Source organism: Coenobita brevimanus, chromosome 64 (assembly GCF_032717465.1).
Source record: "Coenobita brevimanus isolate Jiangsu-jjx chromosome 64, ASM3271746v2, whole genome shotgun sequence".
Taxonomy (NCBI): Eukaryota; Metazoa; Arthropoda; class Malacostraca; order Decapoda; family Coenobitidae; genus Coenobita; species Coenobita brevimanus.
In genome coordinates, this window is record NC_137017.1 from 33,214,776 (window position 1) to 33,239,045 (window position 24,270).

General features: G+C 43.3%; 1 protein-coding gene across 1 annotated transcript in view; it reads left to right on the plus strand.

Moving 5' to 3' along the window:
* Dlg5 (MAGUK family member discs large 5) overlaps positions 1–24,270 on the plus strand; it is a 409,368-nt gene that overhangs the window by 90,301 nt on the left and 294,797 nt on the right. Inside the window, exon 2 of the mRNA XM_080276235.1 lies at positions 21,759–21,946. Coding sequence (XP_080132361.1) covers positions 21,759–21,946 — 188 coding nt within the window. The remainder of the gene's footprint in view (positions 1–21,758; positions 21,947–24,270) is intronic.

Consider the following 24,270-nt stretch of genomic DNA (forward strand, 5'->3'; position numbering starts at 1 on the left):
TGCCATTTTAGGTCAGTCGAGTGTAAACTTGCTGGACCTCCTAGATGCCCGTGAGAAAGGATTTTGACCAGTGCAATCCTTAGTGCTGCCCTTATTAGCTGGACAGTTGAGTGTTGGCTGATCCATGAAGGAAGAGTTATAGAAACAGAAAGAAATCGATTTAGCTGTTTCAATACTGTGTGTGACTATATATATATATATATATATATATATATATATATATATATATATATATATATAAAGTATATAACATATATAATGTTATTAGCATACAAAGTAGCTGTTTCTGTGTAATATGGAGTGACGCTTTGTGATTTTTATTGTTTCTGCTGGAATTCACACCAGTCTCTCTCAGCCACACTCACTAACACCCCTCACCTCTCCCATATCCAGCCAGTCTTACAAAAATTCTGCTTCACTACATTTTATCTGCAGCTTAACACGCTGCTAACTCTGTTCCTCCTTCAGTTACACTCCACTCGTAATCCTAAGATATTTCCGACATTTGCATGCTTTAACTCGCTATCATTCCTCGTATTTTTATCTATTGAATGTTTTTTCCATCCCATTGCTTCCGTGTGGTCAACCGCAGCTGTAGTCGAGAGGGAGGGAAAGAGCAGAAGGGAATGGAAAAACGCTCTGACGACAGTACCGGACGGTAATAAGGAACGGTAACACCAGGGAGAGGAAGGGACTGGAGGAAAGAGACAGTGAGGAACGATGGAAAGTAGTTACTGCAAGTTTGCTAACAGCAAACCAAAAAGGGAGGGAAGAGGACGAGAAGAAAGACTGAAAATTGTAGAGGAAAGACAGAAGAGAGCGAAAGGACAGACAGAACCACGATGAGTGGATCGTGAAGAGAACGAGGCGAGAGGCAAGGCTGTTATAAGCGGAAGGATAAAGAACACGGGGTAGGAAATAGAAAAAGGGGCGAGAGGAAGTGACAGAGGAAAGAATGCGATGGAGAGAGAGAGAGAGAGAGAGAGAGAGAGTTTTGGCGATAAGCTCTGGAACAGAAGGAAACAGTCACTTGGAGGGTAATGTGCAGTGTGGCCTCACCCAGTGTACAACAGCAAAGAGAACATCCACGTTAACACTGTACACAGTACTGTACGTTCACCCACAGTTCTTTCGTGTTGGTCATGTTGCACGTGTTAATTGGCCTGTTATTACCTGCCCGGTTAGTTTGTTGTCCATCACGGCCAGTTTTTACGTAAATTTAACTTTGGGAAGAAAGTTTCTAGTTTTATAATACCATCGGGACCCAAGTATTAATGGTCGTGGTGGGTATTGTTAGATGTAAGTGTAGATCTTTTCAGTAATTAACACCACGTCATGTAACCTTCATGTTGAGTATGACATTGTTTATATCGACATCATGACTCAGTTCCATTTCTACATGAGACATACATTATGGGGAAATATACAGCAAAACGCCTTGGTCAGTTTTGGGACGTAAATCAAAGAAGAAAGTTTTAGTTTCAACACCCTTTCTATCATAGGAGCCACGAGGCATTCTGCATCTTTATTACTTGTGTGTGTGTGTGTGTGTTTGTGTGTGTGTGTGTGTATGTGTGTGTGTGTGTGTGTGTGTGTGTGTGTGTGTGTGTGTGTGTGTGTGTGTGTGACCAGCATCGCACTGTGGGAATGCAGTTATCCAATGTGGCGAGATGGATTTGCAAGGAAGAGGAAATAACTTGAAGACTCAACAAGGAACAAATTGATGTGTCGACAAGAATATCAGATGTTACTTTGCCATTTTGCTGACGGAATTAGAGGAGACCAGGTGGAAACAGAATTGGGTTTAACGCTGGGGAAAGAGCACTGCCACCTAAAACAAAGGAATGTTGAGTTATGCTGGATGCTGGGAGAAGGAAATGCTTTAGGGGAGAAGGAATACATGGGGACCGAGTAATTATGATCCTCCCTTAACACGCTCGCGACTGACGGAACTTAAACCCGTGCTGTGATTCATATGGTAAGTCAGCTTGTCTTATCTAGGACGCCCTTTGACCAAGTTGTGGCAGCGAGGCAGAATGAACAAGTTTGTGCGGGTAATAAAGGAATATGACTTTTGTCCAGGGCGCTGATGGCTTGGGAAGTGTCGTTGGCCTGGCTGAACGACACGGCACACTGAGGCAGGGCCAGCTGTGTCCAAGGGAGAGATTTGCAGAGGCAAGGACATACTGCTGCAGGATCAAGCTACTGTGTGGTGTGTGTGTGTGTGTGTGTGTGTGTGTGTGAGAGAGAGAGAGAGAGAGAGAGAGATTGTATCGTTTGTGTTTAATTACAGTGATATAGTAGTCAAGTTAGTGGGAGCTGGTGTGGTGAGACATGTGTGGCGTTTGTTGTCATTGTCAGGTTTTGTGGGTGCGTTTGCCACAGTACTGCACTAGACTTGAGTCCTGTTCTAGGATGGCACCATTTTTATTCTTCCCATAGCCAAACGATTTTATGTACCTTAGAAAAGTCCTTTTGTAGTGAACGGGTTGAGCAGTCGAAGGTGTTTGAAGGTGTGATAGTTATGATGTAGATAGTTGTATGTGTTGACTGTGGAATTTGGATAGCCCGTTGTGTGTGATTGTGCAGGAGAGTAGGTGAGGAACTTCATAGCTTGTGATTGTTGTAAGCAGTAGAGGAGCTGTAGTGAGTATTGACAAATTGATAGCCATAAACATGATATATTTTGTAGGGAGTGTATAAGAGAAGTGTTAGAGGCAGTGGATGTGGCTGTGTGGCGTGAAAGGGGACATCGTTGAGGGGAGTTGAGGCAAGAGTCACCTCACCCCAGCGCACAAATCTGCTAACTTTTCCTTCTACTACACAGCTACAGTTCCAGAGGGGAGCGTCGAGGGAACAGAAAAAGTGAAGCAAATTGAGAGAAGGTAGAGGGACAAAAGAACCAGATTTTGAACTAGTTGCACATGGAGGGTGGCAGGGGAAAAATGAAAGGTGTTCGCGTGTTTTGGGGTGATGTGTTTGTATAGGCGCGTGTTTGAGTATAGGGTACTAGTTAGTGTTTGTAGATAGATACATGCGACTAATTAACACCTGTTTATTGAGGCTAGCCATACTAACTAGGATTTTATTGTCAGTCGTAACGAGTAGTATAAACTGGTGGGGGAAGGTGTGTTGATATCAGCGAGCGACATTAATTGGCAGGTGTTTTTCTAGTCAGTGGTAGGTAATGTAACAGCAAATAGTCTGCACGCTAGGGCAAAATCGATTTAAATTGCATTCGAAAATGCAGGATGTGTGTGTGTGTGTGTGTGTGTGTGTGTGTGTGTGTGTGTGTGTGTGTGTGTGTGTGTGTGAGTGTGTGTGTGTGTGTGGCGTAGGTAAATGGATATGTATATGCATATGTAACATAAATGCATTTGCAACAAATGCTGGTATATGATAAATGAATGAGTAACTTAGCATATACAGAGGCAGTGATTGGTGATGAGCAGTGCAGCTTCAGGAGAGGGAGGGGATGCGTGGATCAGGTGTTCGCTGTGAGACAAGTGTGTGAAAAGTATTTAGCGAAAGGCAAGGATGTGTTTTGGGCATTCATGGATTTAGAGAAAGCGTATGATAGAATTGATAGGGAGGCTTTGTGGGCTGTTTCAAGATTGTATGGACTTGATGGTAGGTAAGTACTAAAAGGGGTGAAAAGTTTTTATGTAAATAGTAGAGCGTGTGTAAGAGTGGGTAATGCTGTGAGTGATTGGTTTCCCGTGAGAGTGGGGCTGCGACAGGGATGCGTGATGTCGCCTTGGTTGTTTAATATATGGATGGTGTTGTAAGGGAGGTGAATGCAAGAGTTTTAGGTCAAGGTCTGAGTCTGGTGAATGTTGATGGTGGAGAGTGGAATATGAAGCAGCTGCTGTTTGCAGATGATACTGCACTAGTGGCTGATTCAGAAGAGAGATTGAGACAGTTGGTAGAGGAGTTTGGAAGGGTGTGTGAAAGGAGGAAATTGAAAGTAAATGAGAATAAGAGTAAAGTGATGAAGTGTATGAGGTTGGTAGATGGTGGGGGGATGAATATAGTTTTGAATGGTGAGTTGCTTGAGGAGGTAAAGTGTTTTAAATATTTAGGGTCACATGTTGCTGTGGATGGAAGAATAGATGCAGAAGTGAAGTTTAGAATGAATGAAGTAGGTAAGGTGCTGGGAGGAATGAAAAAAGTGTTTAGATGTCGTTCACTTAGAATGGATGTAAAGAGAAGGCTGTGTGAGGGTGTTGTGGTACCGACTGCGTTATATGGGGCTGAAACATGGAATATGGGTGTAGCAGAGAGGAAAAGTTTGAATGTAATGGAGATGAGGTGTCTGAGGAGTATGTTTGGAGTGATGCGTATGGATCGAGTGCGAAATGATGAAGTGCGAAGGAGAACTGGAGTTGTTCGGGAGATGGCTGGTAGAGTTGAGCAGAGGGTGTTGCGATGTTTTGGGCATATGGAGAGAATGGAAATGAGCGATTGGTGAAAAAGGTAACTAGATCTGATGTGAGAGGTGTAAGGCTGAGAGGGAGACCACGAATAGGATGGATGGACAGTGTGGAGAGAGCGCTGGATGCTAGAGGGATGTCTGTTGAGCAAGGAAGAGTGACTGTGCGTGACAGAAATAAATGGAGAGAAATTGTGAATGAATAAATGATGACGCAGCCCTGAGGGGATATTCTCCCGCATTTGTTCTGATCAGCTAGTCAGGTCAGGTGCGGGTAAGGGGATGGGTCTTTTATGATGTGGCAGGGGTAAACCAGCTCTGCTGTCGGGTATGCTGCGGATGTCACTAATTGCACTGCGCAGTTGACCCTTGTGTGGTGTGATGCGGTGAGGATCTGTTCCTTCTCCCCTTTGGGGCTAAGATGCGAATGAATGTGTTTGAATGGATGAGTAAATGGGGAGTGTGTCGTCCTGTCTCCGCTACCTCCCTTTCCTTCAGGGAAGCATCCTAGGTATATATATATATATATATATATATATATATATATATATATATATATATAAATTTCTAAGTTATAGTTATATACAGTTATATAGCAAACTTTGCCAGTTTTAATTAAATTACGTTAATTTCATGTACAATGAACACAGAAATTACGAAAGAAAGAAGTGCCTGAACACAAAGATAAAATGGCTGAACCGGGGTGTGGACTGAGGACAGCGGAGAGATGGTAGCGAGGCCGTCATGAGTGTGGCAGCTAACGGCAGCCTTCACCCTTCTGTGTTAAAAGGACATTCCTGGGACACTGCCTTTTGTTGCCCCGCACTCATGACTTGATATAATTCCGTAATGTGTTTGCTCGCCGTCCATTGTTTGTGCTACTATTTCCCGCCTTTCTATTGCCAAGCATCGTATGCGACTGAGGAGAGACTGGCCATGGTGGAAGGTATGGACAGTTGTAGTACGATGAACTATATTTGTCATTTTCACTCTGCAAGATTACATCTTAAAAGAAACTCCTAGTGAATGGGATAGAAGCTTTTCGGTAAAACTGGCGTGCAAAATGTGAAATTGTTTGTCTGCATATCTCTTATTCTTCAGAACGCTTCACTCACCGCTGAATAGTTAGATTAATCCCTTCAACTCGAGAACTTCGTAATATTTTTCTGCTTCTGGACTGTTTTATTGAACTTTGAGGAAACCCTTCGAAATGAAAGGCAAAAGATGGGGGAATTCTCGTGTGTTTTGGCGTATTTCGTTCATGAATTTCTGAGAGACTTGATTCAGCGTATACTTGTTGAAAATTAAAATACAAATATTGGCTCCGATGTTTTGATGACTGTGCGAAATGAATGTTCGGTATGGATTGTTAAACTTCCCTTGCTGCTGGATGGTGGCGTGGACGGAGTGGTTTTGTGATGGTTTGAAGCTATGACAGACGCAGAAGATGCTGGAGAGAGAGAGAGAGAGAGAGAGAGAAGGGGTGACGCGCACTCAGCGAATACAAATTACTAACAGAGAATTTTGGTAAACGGAGGATGTAGGAAGCATGGAAGTTGAATTCTGAATATGACCTAGCTAATACAGATTAGCAGGGAGAACAGAGAAGACAAGCAGCAAAAATTAGATTAGCAGTAAAGGAGATAGTTAAAGAGGAAGAGCTTGAGGACAGAAGAGATAACAAAGAGATCTGGGGAAAGAAATGGTGGGTATGAGAGAGGAAGAGTCTGGGAGTAAAAAAAAAAAAAAAAGATATGACGGGAGAAAATGCAAGAGCAAGATTTAAAAAAAGAAGAAGAAGAAGAAGAGTACGTGAGAGTGAGGGTGGACTGAAAGAGAAGAGGAATGAGTGAATGGAAAAAGGTGTTGGGGGAGAGAAAGGAATATGTAAGTACGAAATCCAAATATTCAGGATATTCAGGAATGAATAGTAGGAAAGTTAGATTATGGATGAGATTGGAAAGACAGGTGATTCAGTGGATCTCTTCGAATGTAGATGAGATCGATGTAGGCACTACAGCTGTTATGAAGGTATCAGAAGGGAAGGAGACGTAGAGGAAAGTAGGTGGGCAGAAAGAAATAAAAATCGGTCATTTAAGCAGCTGATTAGAGGGATTCAGGAGAAATCAAAAGAATGGGAAAAAACAAGATAAGAATAATAGGAAAATGGAAAAAAAATAGACGAATTGCAGGCAGAAACGAAATATAATATGAAGGGAAAAGGAAGATGGAAATTGTCAGCTCTCGTGGGCAGCTCACCTGCACTCCCAATTTACGACTTGCATTTGCTCCCAGCCCACTTTATGTGGCTACACCTTCCCCTTCTCAACCCTTAGCCCTCGCACACCTCTTTCAGTTACTCTCCACTGCTATACCTCGAACATGTCACACTAATCACCAGTATCAATGTGTTTTACAACTTAATCTTTACTCCTCGTGCTGTCTGCCACTCACGTTGTTCTAAACCCTTCCTGGGTCTTGCATATCAAGCAGCAGCCCTTATATCACACAGTCACCAGTCATCACATTCCTACTCTTCTTGCCTCATTGTCCTACCCTGCATGCTGTGGCCATTTACGTCACGTCCAACACCACTGTCTTGCCTCACCACCCGCCACCACAGCCTCACCATCTCACCTGTGTAATTAGTCAGAGGGGTCTCTGTTAGCTCTCCAGATGCCGCCCTTCAACCACACTTCCTTCCCTCACCTCCTTTGTGTCCCTTTAGGGAAGGCACCATGTTCGTTACCTTCTGTTATACGTTGAAGCGAGAAGAGAGAGCTCAGCAAATTCTCTGAATAGGTAGGAGGAAGAGAATAAGCCTGTGTGCAGTGTAGCTATTAACTTTCTTATTACAGGTGTAGATTATTCACAATAATTATAATGATGGCAGATTTTTACAAGATTATCAGTCGACTTTGAATCCTTTTGTTGTGTATTTCCAGTTTGATAACATGTCAAGCGTTATTCTTCCGTTAAATTTTGCTCATATATAACACAGTATCGGCTGATACAAGCCACACGTGGTGTATTACATCCCAAAAAGAATTATATATATATATATATATATATATATATATATATATATATATATATATATATATATATATATATATATGTGTGTGTGTGTGTGTGTGTATGTGTGTGTGTGTGTGTGTACACAGGGTTGCTGATAGTGACTCCTTACATTCACGGAACACATTAATTCAAGTATTCTGTGCTCCAAGCTCAAGTCCCACCACCTCTTGCCACTCTGCTCCTTCCCCCCTCGTCCCTTCCCTCGGTCCCAGACAGGCGTGGGCGCCACAAAAGTCTTGTTATTTTCTAGAGTCTGCTTTAGGGCGACAAAAACAGTGTGGGGATCGTGGAGTTACAAGGGTAATTTTTCTTTTCTGTCCCTCTCTCGCGTAGCGACATAGAAAACGTAGCGTCGTTTCCAGGCTTCAGAGAAAATGGAGTCAAACCGGGTGCTATTCGAACACTGACGTTGTTCTATAGTATTTGGTCCTTGCGTTTGTATGGATATAACACTTTGATGAGCTGGTGATCCGATGTATTACGAGATTCATAAAAATAACCAGGGGAATGGAGATGAGCAACCAATACAGAATTACCCGAGAAAATTATTGATTTGGCTTCAAGCACTTATGATGACGTCACCGGCAAGCGACGTCATGCGCCCTTGTGACGTGCAGCAGACAAGGATGCATGGCCCACTATAAGTCAAGGCGGGACGGCTGAATTGTCACATGTTCATTATCTGATTGTAATACTGTTTACAGCGAGTTTTTGTATTGCCAGAAGAGTATTTTCATGGCATCCTTCACAATGTCATAAAACTTAGTGATGTGTTGCAGTGAAGTTTTCATTACTGTATGAAAAACACGGCATTTGAGGTCCCATGATAATAGACAGTGGAGACGGAGGGGAGGGGAGAGAACGAAGGAGCAGGGAGGAAGTGGAGAGAAATGGAGGTTGCTGGAAGAAGAGACGCAAGGTAGGGAAAGTAGTGTAGTAGGAGGGAGGCTGGGATGACGGAGAGAGAGGTGAAAGAGCGAAGGAAATGAAATGGGAGACATGGAAAGGAAAAATAGGAGATAAGTTTGAGAATGGTGGAGACAAGAAGAATTGAACAACAAGGAAAAAAATAAAGAAACGGGTCACATAGACGAACGGGAGGGGAGACATGTTTAGAAGAAAAAAAAAGGGGAGGGGGGAGGGGAAGAGTAGTTAAAGACTGGGGTAGGCGGGGACAAGAGGTAAGGGTGAACAGGATGTAGGCTAGATAAAGGAGGTAAGAGTGAGAAGTTTGGAGGCAAGAAGGAATTGAAAACAGAGGAAATCGGCGGGGGAAGTAAGTGAAGAAAAGAGGATAGGTGGGTAGAAAATGGGGGAAGGTAGGATGTAAAGGGGAGGAGGATGGAGGTTAGAAGAAGCGGCAGACAGGGAAAAGGCGGGTGAGACGAGCTAAGGAAGGGTGAGAGAAATGAGGGAGGCGGGTGGGGAAGTATTGGGGACAGTGCAGCAGCGTGATGATGGTGCTGGTGGTCGCGGTGTGCTGAGCAAGATAATTGTCCACAGCCTTCCGCTACTCCCTTCCTGCCCTCACCACAATACGCCACACACCACACTTCTTCCTTCCCCCACCACAATACGCCACACACCACACTTCTTCCTGCCCTCACCACAATACGCCACACACCATACTTCTTTCCCCCACCACAATATGCCACACACCACACTTCTTCCCGCCCTCACCACAACACGCCACACACCACAACACGCCACACACCACAACACGCCACACACCACTCCTCTCTTTCCCTCGCCACAGTAGCCTACGTCACACACCACATTTCTTCCAGCCTTCACTACAATACGTCACACACAACATTTCTTCCTGCCTTCACCACAATACGTCACACACCACACTTCTTCCTGCCGTAACACCCCACCACATCACATCCTTTCCTACCCTAACACCACACCACACCACATCCCTTCCTGCCCTAACACCACACCAAACCACACCACACCACATCCCTTCCTGCCCTAACACCACACCAAACCACATCACACCACATCCCGTCCTGCCCTAACACCACACCAAACCACACCACACCACATCCCTTCCTGCCCTAACACCATACCACACCACATCCCTTCCTGCCCTAACACCTCACCACACCACATCCCTTCCTGCTTTCACGTCACACAGCAGTACTCCACACCACACTTCCTCCGTCTCACCACATTGTACTCCTTCCTTCCCTCACACCACGCCACACTCCTTCCTGCCGTCTCACCAACTACTCCTTACTTCCCTCACACAACACCAAACTCCTTGTTGCCATCTCACCACACTAAACACCTTCCTTCCCTCACGCCACACCGTACCACACTCCTTCCTGCCGTCTCAGGACACTATACTCCTTCGTGCCCTCACATCACACCACACAGCAGCACACGCCTTATCTCACACGACACCACATTACACTCCCTCCTGCCCTCACCGCGCCACACCACACTTCTACCCTCACACCACACCACATCCTTTCCTGCGTCCATATCACACCACATCACATCACACTCCATCCTGCCATCATGCCACACGACACCAAACCAGACCAAACCGTACCACACCACCCCACACCATATCCATCCCTGGCCTCACAACACACTCCTGCCTGGTTTTAAGCCTAACCACAGTCCTTCCGCCTCAGTACACAGCACTCACTTCCTTCTCCACAGTTTTCTTGCACACCAAACTCTTCACCTTATCACAGCACACCAGGCTCCCTTCTTCATAACCGACGCCATACCGCTCCCATGCACTTTGTGCCACTCTTTCCCCTTAAGACAGTACTCCCATTTCGTGACCCCACTCCCTGCGCGCGCGCACGCGCACGCACACACACACACACACACACACACACACACACACACACACACACACACACACACACACACACACACACACACACACACACACACACACACACACACACCTCATCAATGGCCGGCCTCCCCTCCGCCCTCGCCTCGTCACCTCATGACCTGCCAGTCAGTGTGGAGGCTGATGTTGTTCCACTGGTGGGGGAAAGTGTGCTTTTGTTTACTAGGTGTCCTGTCGTTTTGTGTAGTCATCTGTGCCTGGGAAGGTGGGTGGAGGTCCCTATCATATAGGATTTTGACCTCACAAACTCATCTGTTGCCTTTGAATACTGACACACAACTTAACATACACATGTAATGAAGTATCTGTAAACTCACAAAAGCGCATTGGAAATTTCCTGTTTTCCCTTTCCCTGTGGAGGCTAGCATATATATATATATATATATATATATATATATATATATATATATATATATATATATATATATATATATCCAGTATATGTATGTATATCTATCTATATTTGTCTATCTATCTATCTATCTATATATATATACACACACACACAGTATATATGCATCAAGGACATATTGTGGGGGAGGCGGTGGCTCAATCGGTAGAGAGGTGGCCTGCAGTCCTTACGGACCCAGGTTCGAATCCCGGCTGGGGCAGGGAACAGTTTAAGGATTTGAATTTCATTAAATCAGGCTTTACTGATCTACCAGAAGACCCGCCGACATGTCGTAAAAATACCCCCGCTAATACCAATACGCCAGTCCTGTATGAGACAGCCCTAGCATGTATTCAATATGGATGGTGGGTGTTAGCGCCGAAGTGGTGACATGTAGAGGTGTGTGGTATGTAGGAGGACTGCTGGGCCTTGATAGCTGGCTCTGAAGCTTATGCCCAGTGTCGGACACATTAAAAAAAAATAAAAAATAAAATAAGGATTAATAAACGCAGAAAACTACACTCTTAATCATCAAGTACTTTCATTCACACATTCATCCCGTTCAAGATTCCCCCGATTCCTCTAATATTAAGGACGAGATAGGATAGACGATCACTCAGGAAGACATTGTGGAGGTGAGATGAAGTGTTGTTCCCAGAAGGAAGGAGCACAGAAGAATGATCTCGGGGAAAATGATTGTAAACAAATCATGAACACTTGCACTTTACGTCCGTAGTTTTATTTTCGTATTACGAAAACTGGATATTTTAACAGACATGGTTATGATAGTGTAACATATTTCATTCCTATGCTGGTATTATTCAAACCACTTTTACCATCTGTAACTCACTCAGTGTAGTGCTGCCTGCTTCTTCCTTCACCTTTATCATTATTTTTCTGTGTCTCTCCTCCTCTCTTCCTATTTCTCCCATCTTTCCTGTCACTTCTTATTGCTTTCCTTTCGTTCACAGGTGGCTTTACATTGAGTGACAAGCCAAATGGTTTCCTGTAAGCCAAGAAACCATTTACAATGCTGGGTGGTAACCATATAACCAGACCATATGTGCTCCCTACGTGTCAGCTAGTGGGTTGGTGGAGGGTTAGTGCCCCTCCCCGTAAAACAAATACCGTAACTCAAAATCAAGTGGCCACCCCTTTCGGGATTATGGCGTCTGGCAATAGATAGATAGATATGCAGTGAAAAATATGTTTGTAAGTAAAGTTAATTTATTGTTACATGGGCAGGATGTCAACCTCTTGTAATTGTCGGATGTCGCAAGAGAGATCCACCTCTCCAGATATTTCTAATCGTGACGTCGGGGAGCGACAACCCCTCACTACCCCCCCATCCCTCCCCCAACACTCACTTTCACTCTTGAAAGTTCTGGGTCGCATCGGGGCGCGACGGCCGATGCAGCACAGCCTAGGATGACATTAGGACAGTGGTCTCCAAACTATTTTTTTTTTTTGCGTCCCTCTTCCCCCCTCCCCACTATAGCCGATAACATCCGTGCATCTCCCCAGACTTAAACATCCTTTGTCCTCGTCTACATCTTCACTTGAAGAAGAAAAAACAACACTCGAATGACCGTGTTGGGTATGAAATTATAACTCCTGTGATTAAAAATAAAAGCTGCGGTGCATGAACATTCAAAAAGAGAACTCAGAACATTGTAATACGATTGAAATTGCATTTTTGCATGCAAGTGGGATATCATTGGCTGAGACAGAAATAGTACAGATCATTTTCATGTGGAACCAATTATGCTTCAGTTTGATGCATAACAGGTTGGAAAAAACTGTTTTGTAGAGCAAGTTAGAGAAGACTGATAGAAACTACAGACAGCCAATTTACTAATACCAGAGTAACGTCCCATTCGTACCCCAAACTTCATCAGGCTCTTTTTTTTCCGACAGTGTTTATGGGGAGTTGTTTCGAAGTTTGAGACACTGATCATGCATTGCCTTTAGATTTGCTGTACAGAAGATGGCAGAAAAAATATTCCTCACCAGTTATATGGTATATATATATACTAGTATACTCGGTAATAGTCACTGGCAGTGATCCACACATATGTATGTATGTATTTATAACCTATAAAGTGCTCTTTGTGAGCGCTTGACGAGCGAGCGAGCTCCATGTTATGACAATTTTCCTCATAAAATTATAGTTTAAATCTCCAATATTTAATTGCTAGAGGTGATGCCAAAAACACAGTGTTACAATGGAAAATATTTATAATTTGATTTCGTAACTAAGGGGTTCGCCGATGAGAGACGAACACTCCCTTGGAAAACTCGAGATTCCAAGGGGTTCCTTTGCCTTTATGGGTGAATAATTAGGTGATAAATATATTCATTGAATGAATGTTTCGCTTGGAGAAAGAATTTCAACTCTGCCTCACATAGATGTAACGTTACTAGCTTCTGCATTGCGTGACGGTCGGGTCGGGTCGGGTCAAGTAGGGCTGGGCCATTCATTTCCAACTTAACTGAGAGTAAACATCACTCGCTCGCTCGTTGTCACCATGGACCAGATATTTAAAACAACCCCATCATGTTATACGCCGAAGTATCGAAGCTGCCCTGTATTGGCACATCTCAGCTTACCTAGAACTGAGTTGAGAAATGAACAGTTTTAAGAGGGTAATGAGGCAGATACAGACAATGAAAATAAAAAACAAGTATGAGTTTGCCAGTCAAAATAATTTCAATTTCAGAATGTTGGTTTGTGTTGTAGCGTGTTGGTTTGTGGTGTAGAGTTGTGTGTTGGTCTGTGTTGTAGGGTGTTGGTTTGTGGTATAGGATGTTGGTTAGTGTTGTAGGGTGTTGGTTTGTGGTATAGGATGTTGGTTAGTGTTGTAGGGTGTTGGTTTGTGCAGTAAAGTGGTGTGGTGGTTTGTGTTGTAGGGTGTTGGTTTGTGGTATAGGATGTTGATTTGTGGTATACGGTGATGGTTTGTAGTGCAGAGTGGTGTGGTGCTTTGTGTTGTAGTGTTTTGTTTTTTTGGGTGGTGTGGGTTACTGTAGTGTTGGGTGGTGTGGCATCCTGGGGTGGAGGGTGGTGTGATGGAATGTGGTATAAGGTGATGTGGGGGACTGTGGTGAAGGGTGGTGTGAGTGTTAAGGCCGAGAAGGAGGGTGTTGGATGGATGTGACGAGTGTAAAGAATAGGGGAGGTGTCTCAGAGTGGCTGGTTTGTTTGTTTCGCATTAAGTAGACAGAGTTAAGTGTGTGTGTGTGTGTGTGTGTGTGTGTGTGTGTGTGTGTGTGTGTGTGTGTGTGTGTGTGTGTGTGTGTGTGTGTGTGTGTGTTCTTCCCCAATTGTATTTTTACAGGAATGAGTCGGGCTCGTACTGTCCCGTTTATTAAACCATTTTTATCATACATATCCTTAAATTTATTAATAGTTTTAGCTAACACTATTTCATTCGGTAGTGCATTCCACTGATCAGTTGCCCTGTTTGGGAAATGGAATTTCCTTACATCTTTATCGCCTATCTTTTTATGTAGGTTTTTGCATTGTCCTCTTGCTGATGCTTCCCCATAGGTTATATTCATTTATGTCTATTTGCTCTTTCACTGAGATGAATTTATGTAGCATAATCATGTCTCCTCTTTTCTTTCTCTCTTGTAATGTTGGTAGATTCAATTTTTCTAGTCTTACTTCGTAGCCTACATCCCTTAAGCTTGGTACCCATCTTGTAGCTGCCCTTTGTACTTTTTCAATCTTATCTATGTGTTTTTTTACATGAGGATTCCAGACTACTGATGCATACTCCAGGGTTGGTCTGATGAATGTTGTTATTATCTTTCTCAGCATGTCTCCATTTATATATGTGAATGCTATCCACATATTAGCAAGCAGTGTATATATACATGTTACTAACCTTCTCACTGATGTGGGCAGCGGGGGATAGGCTGTTACTGATAATCACTCCTAGGTCCTTCTCCCTTTCTGATATGTGTAGGGTTAATCTTCCAAACTTATAATCACAATCTCGTCATTTTTCACTTTTACTGAACTTAATTACATGACACTTGTCCACATTAAATTCCATTTGCCATTTATTGCTCCATTCATGATGTTTATTTAATTCTTCTTGTAGCTTTCTGCAAGAATCTGTGTTAGCAATTTTCCATTTTATTTTTGCATCATTGTGTGTGTGTGTGTGTGTGTGTGTGTGTGTGTGTGTGTGGCGTAGCAAGTCGTCGTTGGTGTGGTGGGACATGGTTGGAGTGGTGGGGCGTGGTTGATGTGGCGGTGTGTGGTTTAGTGTGGTGTGATGTGCTGTACTGTTATGTACTGTGCCGCACTGTGGCATGGCATGGTGTGATAGTGTGGTGTGGAGTGAGGTATGGTGTGGTGTGCTGTCCTTTGTTTTACCGTGTTGTGCTGTACTGTGACGTAGCATGGTGTGGTGTGGTATGGTGTGGGGTATGTTGCGGTGTTGTGTGGTGTGGTGTGATGTGTGCTTTGGTGTGGTGTGTGATAGGATGTGCTGTGGTGTGGTGTGTGTGTGGTGTGGCGTGGCGTGATGTAGTGTGGTGTGGTGTGGTGTGGTTTAGTGTGGTATGGTTTGGCGTGGTGTGGTGTAGTGTGGTGTGGTGAGGTGTAGTGTAGTGTGGTGTGGCGTGGTGTGGTGTGGTGTAATGTGGTGTGGCGTGATGTGGTATGGTGTGGCGTGATGTGGTGTGGTGTGGCGTGATGTGGTGTAGTGTGATGTGGTGTGGTGTAGTGTGATGTGGTGTGGTGTAGTGTGGCGTGGTGTAGTGTAGTGTAGTGTGGTGTAGTGTAGTGTAGTGTGGCGTGGTGTGGTGTAGGTCACCTGTCACGCACCACCTGTTGAGGCCAGCCATGCTCCGCCGCCTCCCTCCCCTCCCCCTTTCGCACACGCCCTTGTACACACTCACACGCAAACTCATACCTGCACACACACACACACACACACACACACACACACACACACACACACACACACACACACACACACACACACACACACACAGTCAGGCAGTTACACACTTACTGTTGTCATACTTGTTAATTTGTTTAAAGTGGGATAAATTTAGTACGTCAGATGATGCAGTGTAAACAAGAATTCGTTTATGTGTGTGTGTGTGTGTGTGTGTGTGTGTGTGTGTGTGTGTGTGTGTGTGTGTGTGTGTGTGTGTGCGCGCGTTAGGTTATACTGTATGTGAACGTTCATGTACTTTTTGTATTTCAACCCAAATACTGTATTGTTAGCATAAGTAGCGTGTTGGTGGACATATTGTGTGATTATGTTTGATGTGCGTGTGTGTGCGTGTGCGAGTGTGACGGTGGCGACGGGACCTTGGCGCCAGCTCAGTGCCGTGAGGTAGTAGCCAGGCAGCGTCACCCTCAGTTCCTGTCTCGTTACCTGTGGTGTGGCCGCCCGTGCGCCTTATCTCATTTAAACATTTGCTAGTTGTAATCTAGTCATTGTGTTGGTGTTCGTGTGTTGTGTGTTTGCAGTATCAGCGTGTGGTGAAGGAAGTGTGTATTATAGTCTGCAGCAGCTCTCACTTTAACTTCACATTTGCCTCACACCCGTGCTCTGTGCAGCTCCACACCCTTTGTCTCGCGTGCAAAGGGCGTGTTCAGTTGTGTGTTGACGCCTTGAAACGCGTCAGGCCAGGCAGGGTCGAGGCTGGGGGTTTGTGTCAGCAGTGGCTGAGTGTGTGATGTGGGCGGTATTGAATCACCAATATTCATCAGCATCGTCACACACTCAATATCGTCATCAGATCATCCTTCCTTCAAGGACACTGCTTTGTTCACCCACCTTTTCACTGTTGCTGCTCCTACCTGACTCCCTCTCCGCCACCTTGCACTGACAGGTAGGCGCTGTCACCACCACCACTGCCGCGAGTGAAATTGTGTCAGGTTCTGCCTTACCCCACCCGTGAACCGTATGAATGAGACACGATATATATATATATATATATATATATATATATATATATATATATATATATATATATATATATATATATATATATTAGCTCTTGGATAGGTAAATATTAATATTAAGAAATTTTACCGATAACGGAAGTTGAATTGGTAACTTAAAGGATTATAATAGGAATACATTGCCTGTTAATAATGTGCAACAAACATCGTCGTCTTAATGTGTAACAAGCATTGTAGTGATGCTGTGCAGGAGGCATGTCTGAAGTGTAAGAGCGGTGAGTGCAGTGGCTGTGTTGGTGTGGTGTGTTCCGACAGTGAGCTGTGTGACCTGCTGTGTTTGGCAAGTGTGACTAATGTGACGTGATGTGGCTGACCGTGATGCAGTGTGGTGCGTGGGATGTTGTGACTCTGTGTGTCTTGATGTCTCTTAATGTTCTGTGGTGTGTTGAAGTTTTAATATTCTGTGTGGCGTGCTGTTGCGTGTCGTGCTACGGATGACGCATCATACTTCTCAGGTTGTGTGCCGTGGCGTAATGAAGTGATTTTATTATGTGTGTTGTAGTGTAGCCTGCTTGTGGAGTAACCGGACTGAGTTATCAGTGTAATATGGAGCGAAGTGGCGTATTGTGGTGGTGGATGGTTCAGCAGTGGGCGACAGATTATGTCCGCGCACCTCTGTTGTACCGCTGCCAGCCCCAACCCACTGAGTCACGCCTCGCCCTGGCTCACCCAACACGCAGCACTCACAGACGCACAGACATAGTCCACAGTGGATATTAACCACCCCACAAAATATAAGCCATATCCCGATTTAAAGGCCGTTCCACTGATCGCCCACTACCATCAAGCTGCGTTGAGCTGGTATCAGTCTAAAAGTTAGCAGTGTGTCCACATTTTTTGACGTACGTTCATGAATATTAGTCACATCGTTCTTGGGTCAGTAGGAATATTCCTATAAATTTTCATCATGATCCTTGTAGTTTTACTCTAGAGTATGATAAACAGACACACGGGGGGCAAAGAAAACTGACACATTTCTGGCAAATTTGATCACTTCATTCTTCGATCTTTGGGAACCGCATTACAAATTATCTTCATGATTGAGATACTTTTCCAATAGGCCAAAGGGTGAATAGACTACAGGGTCCGTCTTCGAAGTCGAAGTTAACGAAATCATGTTCATCAGGAAGCAATGAAATCACGTTCATTTTGTTTTCTAGTTAGTTCAGCAACAGCTATTTCTTGTTCTTCCGAGTTCTGGTAGTATGATGCACACAGTAATTCCCGTTACCATACTCATTCATCATATCCCCTCACATTTTGGCAGTGCTGTAACTATTCATACCTCGTCTGCAACGTTGTGACCTACGTAAATAGCAGTGGCTGTATTACAGTGGCTGTTGATAATGTTAGTATGAACTGATACTTTGCTTGAAGTCTTGTATCCCTGAATGTTTCGGAATACGACGTCCTTTTGCGCGTAGGATAATTAAGTTGGTATTACCTGAGGGCTGACTGCACGTGAAATGTCGTAATATTCTATTCTGAAGATGTCGTTTGTGAGAAATTTCTTATAAACGCATCCCGAAGTAAAATTGGAAAAGCGTTTTACTGCAACTCCTTACTGCTGTTATTCTGTGAGGTTAACATCTGGATACCTCACTTTCTTGATTTAAAATGACCTGTGATTCGTCTGTCAGTTGCTTAGTCCTACTTCGAGAACAGAATCAAGAATTTCTGTCCCTAGTTAGCACGACCCAGTCAAACTGGGTGGTGTTCTTCCATGTTCTTCCATGTCTCTCCACATCCGAGATAATTGGTTCTCACTCTTTCTCTCCAGTAGCGTCTACGTTTTGTTAATCTCTGTCAGTGTTGGAGTAATGATATTGCCATACTGTACAGTGTTTTCTTCAATCCACGTTTTTTATTTTTTTTTCTTGGTAACTGCTCTCAGTGTGCTTGCAACTTTACATTCTCTGCCCTTTCCTTCATTTCATCCTGTGCGCTAACTTTTTGGCGCGGAACACTCCCCGAAAACTTAAATAACCCATTGTTCTTCATTTCTCTAACATTGAATCTCACACATCTCTCAGTCACCATCAATTTGCTCTTGCAGTAATTGATTGTAGGTAACGTCGTCGTTCACAATATTTGCTGAAAGAAAAAGCAGTATTTTGCAAACAAAATGAAATCGAATCTCTCCCTCAAAGCACCATCCAGTTTCACGGTTGCTTTTCTCCGTATTTACATACTCTGGATGACTTCGATAAAAACCTTGGTTCCACTCTTTGTGTATATTATCGTTCACAGTGCCTGCCAGGGGACTCCTATCATGTCTTGTCTCCAGATCTGTAATGCATACAAACAGTCTTCTAGAGTCCACTTCCAGAAACTTTTTTTTTCCATACATCTTAGTGTAAATATTTTATCAGCGCATTCTGTTCTTCCAGAGCTCTCTCTCTCTCTCTCTCTCTCTCTCTCTCTCTCTCTCTCTCTCTCTCTCTCTCTCTCTCTCTCTCTCTCACACACACACACACACACACACACACACACACACACACACACACACACACACACACACACACACACACACACAAGGTAAACTACCTGATATTTGAAAAAAAGTATTGTGCCCCTTTTCAAGAAAGAAATAGACAAAATCCACTCAGCTACCGACCAGTATCACTGACCAGCGTCGTAAGCAAGATTTTAGAAAGTTGATACGAAGAATCTGGGTAAATCACCTGGAAAAACACAATATGATAACAGAAAGACAATTTGGTATTAGAAAGGGAAAATCATGTGTTACTAACCTATTAAGTTACTCTGATAGAGTTGCAGAAATACTACTGTACATTAAAGAGATGGCTTGGTAGACAGCATATATTTAGATTTCAAAAAGGCATTTGACGGAGTAGCAAACCAGAGACTTTTATGGAAACTGTATCATAAAGGAGGAATCAGAGGTAATCTGTACGATTGGATCCAAGATTTTCTCAGTAAGGGGGAAATGAGAACAGTGCTAAGGGGAAATTACTCATCATGGAGAGAAGTGACAAGTGGAGTTCCACAGGGCTTGGTGCTGGCACCAATTATTTTTTTAGTATTTACATATAACATAGACATCAACATTGGAAATGGAAGCTTCCTAAATATGTTTTGCTGATGATGCAAAAATACAAAGGAAAATTACAAACACAGACACTTGCATAGAGCTGGAAAAGGAATTAAATAAGCTTCATGAATGGAGAAATAGATGGCAAATCGAATTCACTGTAGATAAATGCCATGTCATAAAAATGTGGTATAAGTGAAAAAGACCAGACTGGGGCTATAGCTAGGAAGTTCAACCCTTCACACATCAGAAAAGGAAAAGGATTTAAGAATGATTTTCAAATGCGGACTATCACCGGCTGACCACATAAATGAAAAAGTAAGGAACATGCACACACTGTTTGCTAATATGAGGGTAGCATTCACATATATAAATGAAGGCATGCTGAGAAAGATAATAATATCATTCATCAGACCAACTGTGGAGTATGCATCAGTAGCTTGGAATCTGCATCTCAAAAAACACATAGATAAGATTGAAAATGTACAAAGGGCCGCTACAAGGTGGGCGCCAAGCTTAAAGGATCTAAGCTGTGAAGAAAGACTCGAAAAAGTAAACCTTCCAACATTGCAGGAGAGATGGAAAAGAGGAAATATGATTATGTCATATAAATGCATCACAGGAATAGAGAAAATAGACATAAATGAGTATATAACCTATGAGGATGCAAGAGGACACTAAAAAAAAAACTTTACAAAAAAGAGATGTGATAAAAACGTAAGGAAATTCAGTTTCCCAAATAGGGCAAGTAATCAGTGGACTGCACTATCAATTGAAATAGTGTGTGCCGAGGCTAGTTATAAATTTAAAGACATGTATGATAAAAATGGTTCAAAACACGGGACAGTACGAGCTTGACTCATTCCTGTAAAGATACAATTACGTAAGAATAATTAGATATGAACACACACACACACACACACACACACACACACACACACACACACACACACACACAAAATCATTGCCTTCTGCTGTATCCCTTTTCCATTCATTTAGCATGTGTACCCGTGAATCATCGTTTGTTGGAAGAATGTCTTTGTGATGGACAGTTCTCTTCCAAAACAGATATTTCTCATTCCATTCACCCACGGTATTCCAGAGCCACCTAACAATCCTTTCACATTCTTATCGTGTACGTTTGTTTGGTGATCTGACTTTCGATGTGCAGATGAATTAAGAGAGTTTGTGTGTTGTGTAACGTCTGTCAACACAAATCAGAAAATTCAGTCAAGGGAAATGAGTCAGAATTGTTTGTTGTTGTTGTTGTCATCGTCGCCTGCCGTCTTGTCCCCCCTCCCCCTCCTGCGCCACCAAGTGCCTACATTGGTCTCGCCCTGTTTGTGGAGGACTGTGACCTGTGTGTACCCAGCTTATCCCTGCCATTTGAGGTCCCAACCACTGCATGCACATTTCACTGCAGAGAGAGAGAGAGAGAGAGAGAGAGAGTTAAAATAGGGGGAGGCGAGAGTCGGGAGAGTACGAGTATGTCAGTTTTCCATTCCATTATTGTACAAATACATTCCTTGGGTAACAGTAATTGAACCAGTTACATGTGAAGGATCATAAGCTGTAGTCAGTGTAGCCTATATTGTAGTGCTTTTGTTATTTTATCGTATCGACAGACCCACGCACAAAGTAGAAAATCATAGCTTATTCCAACCATGACCATCCATAAAAAAATACGAATCAGTGGATTCTGTCCTCTTATTCATTGTGTGTCTGTATTTTAAATGCTTAATTGCCACTTCAGCTGGCTTAAAAGTCACTCATCACGTCGTGTGATATGCAGTGCTCGTGGATAACTAGCATGTGGCGTGAACAGTGTTGTCTCTTGAATCATTATTTGCGAATGTTTAGCAATTGGTACAGTGCATTGCAGTGGCGATGTTAGAATATTGCTGGAAACTAAAAAATGTGTTGTTGCAGGCTCGCTGGTGGGAGTGACGAGTGACAGCGAGTGCGAGGACAAGAAGAGCTCGGCCTCGTCCACTGGTGTGGTGGAGGCTGGGCGGGCCTTCACGTCAGCCTCCCCTGGGGCACAGGTCGCCCTCGTCAGCTCTCACGACTACAACATGGAGCAGAGCAACGTCGCCCTCCTGCGGGCTGAGCTCAAGGTATGTGCACGACGTTAAGAAAAGTAGTATACACACCCTCCAAAAAGGACATGAAACCAGGTGATTGGTGGTTTCTCACTGAGTTTTGTTGCTGTGTGCGTCTTTTCCGTAGGCAGATACATCTAAAGTGGTAGTGTATTTCGTATACTGGGTAAAGTTCCGTCGTCATGCTACCTTTATAACAACAGCCAAATACAGTCCTGAAAAGTTACTGGAAAGTGTTTTTCCAAAATATTTTCCATTTGTTTCACAGTGCAAATGCGAAATATCTTACAGGTACCTTTTGGAGCGAGTGTACACTTGCCTCTACTGCAACATTAGCCACCCACAGCGTTATCAGTGTGTGGGCTGTCTGACGTGTGAACCACCGAGTATCGGAACGTGTATTGGAAGCAGAGTTGGGCGAGGCAGGCAGAGGGTGGTTGGGGGTTTTATGGCGGGGTAGAGGAGGTAAGAGGGTTTGAAAAAATAGTGGGTGTTTGAGAAGGTGGGGGAGACCGTATGAGGTGCATTGTTTATTTGAGAAGGAATTACTGGGTAATTCAGTAATTAAAATGTGTTACTCGTCACTGTGATGGTTACAATTAATAAGAACACTATGAAGATATAATGCAGAATGTGGGATAAGGAAAGCCCTTCATTTATTTTAAACATCAGTATCGAGGCATGTCTACCAGGGCTGCCAGCTTCGCAATTAAGTTTGTCACAACGTCTCAGTCTGGAGGTCAAACCATGTCACTGTTAAAATAATAAGATCTATTTGTCGATATATATATATATATATATATATATATATATATATATATATATATATATATATATATATATATATATATATATATATATATAAACAGACGCTGAGTGTATATGAGTCAGGTGAAGGGGGGGGAGAGGGAGGGAGAGGCCAAGGATAAGATGGAGGGGTGGAGTGGAGAGGTATATGAGAGAGGGGGGGGGGTGAGCTGGGAGTAGGGCAATGAAATGGCGGGGGACAGGGCGACATGGAGGCGATTTGTTTGTGGCTACCCCTTACGGCAGCGTTTCTTAACCTTTTCCGACCTCAGCACCCCCCTTGTAATAAGGTCTCAGTCCAGCACCCCTCTACATCTGGTTACTGGGACTGCAGTTGCTACACTACTGCAGGGTTAAAGTAAAGTGAAGTACTGCATGACAGTTTATTTTATACTGTCTCAAAAAAAAAAAAAAAAAAAAAAAAAAAAATCAAGGATGCCAATACTAAGCAAATCCAGTAAGAAACAATATAATGCAGCATTTTCCAGTAACCCCTAAAATTTATTTCAGCACCGCCTGGGGATGCTAGCAGCCGAGGTTAAGATACGCTGCCTTACGGGATTAAGGCTTCTGGCAGTAGATAGATAAATAGACGCCGTTGGACCTCCAGACTGAAACGTTGTGACAAACATGTTGCTAAGCTGGTAGCCTTGGTAGACCCGCCTTCATATTGATGTTGTATAGAATGATTGTAGTCTTGAATAAATAGTTTCCTTGTTACGAGCGAGGGCGAAGCCCACGCGAATCGCTTTTAGTGGCATTTTCACCTATGAGCGGCCAGGCCCGACGAAAACGCTTTTGAGAAGCTTATATTTCAGCTACCGCAGTTCCAGTCACTGCGTGGTTTGCACCATATGATAGCCCAATTCTTTAAGGTTTATTTTTGACATATATATATATATATATATATATATATATATTAGATATATATATATATATATATATATATATATATATTACATACACACACACAGTTGCTGTACAGTTGAATTTTTCGGATACCAACGAAATTCTTGCCTAGCTGTCTAGTAGTAGGTAAGATGGTTGGTGTCATATTAAGAGTTCGGTCACCCAGATGTATCAAGGAACTATTGGCCGTCACCGTAGTAGGTATGGGTTGTGCATCGTTTTGTTTCTGACGTCTATGATCATGTGGTTCACGTCACCGGGCACTGTGATGACAGTTCTGCTATTATTGTGCTTCTCATTTCACACTTGTAGATCCCACCTGACACATTTATTATTGGTTAAATAAAGGTCGGATGATGGATGATGATTATATTTTTACCAGACGTGGTAGTTCCAGCAGCCACACCCTCGATCATGTCCTACCCTACCAGTATTGTTCTCTGTATCTCGTCTCATATACGTTTGCATCGTCATCCTCTACTTCACTTAACCTTTTGATGATTATCCACTCCAAAGCTGAATGAAGTCGCCTATAAGTAGCAAAAATAACATAGTTGGCAAGATGTAAGTAGGTTTTTCGTGTTAGTGCAGGTTTCCGTCATCATAGTAAAGATCTCTCACGT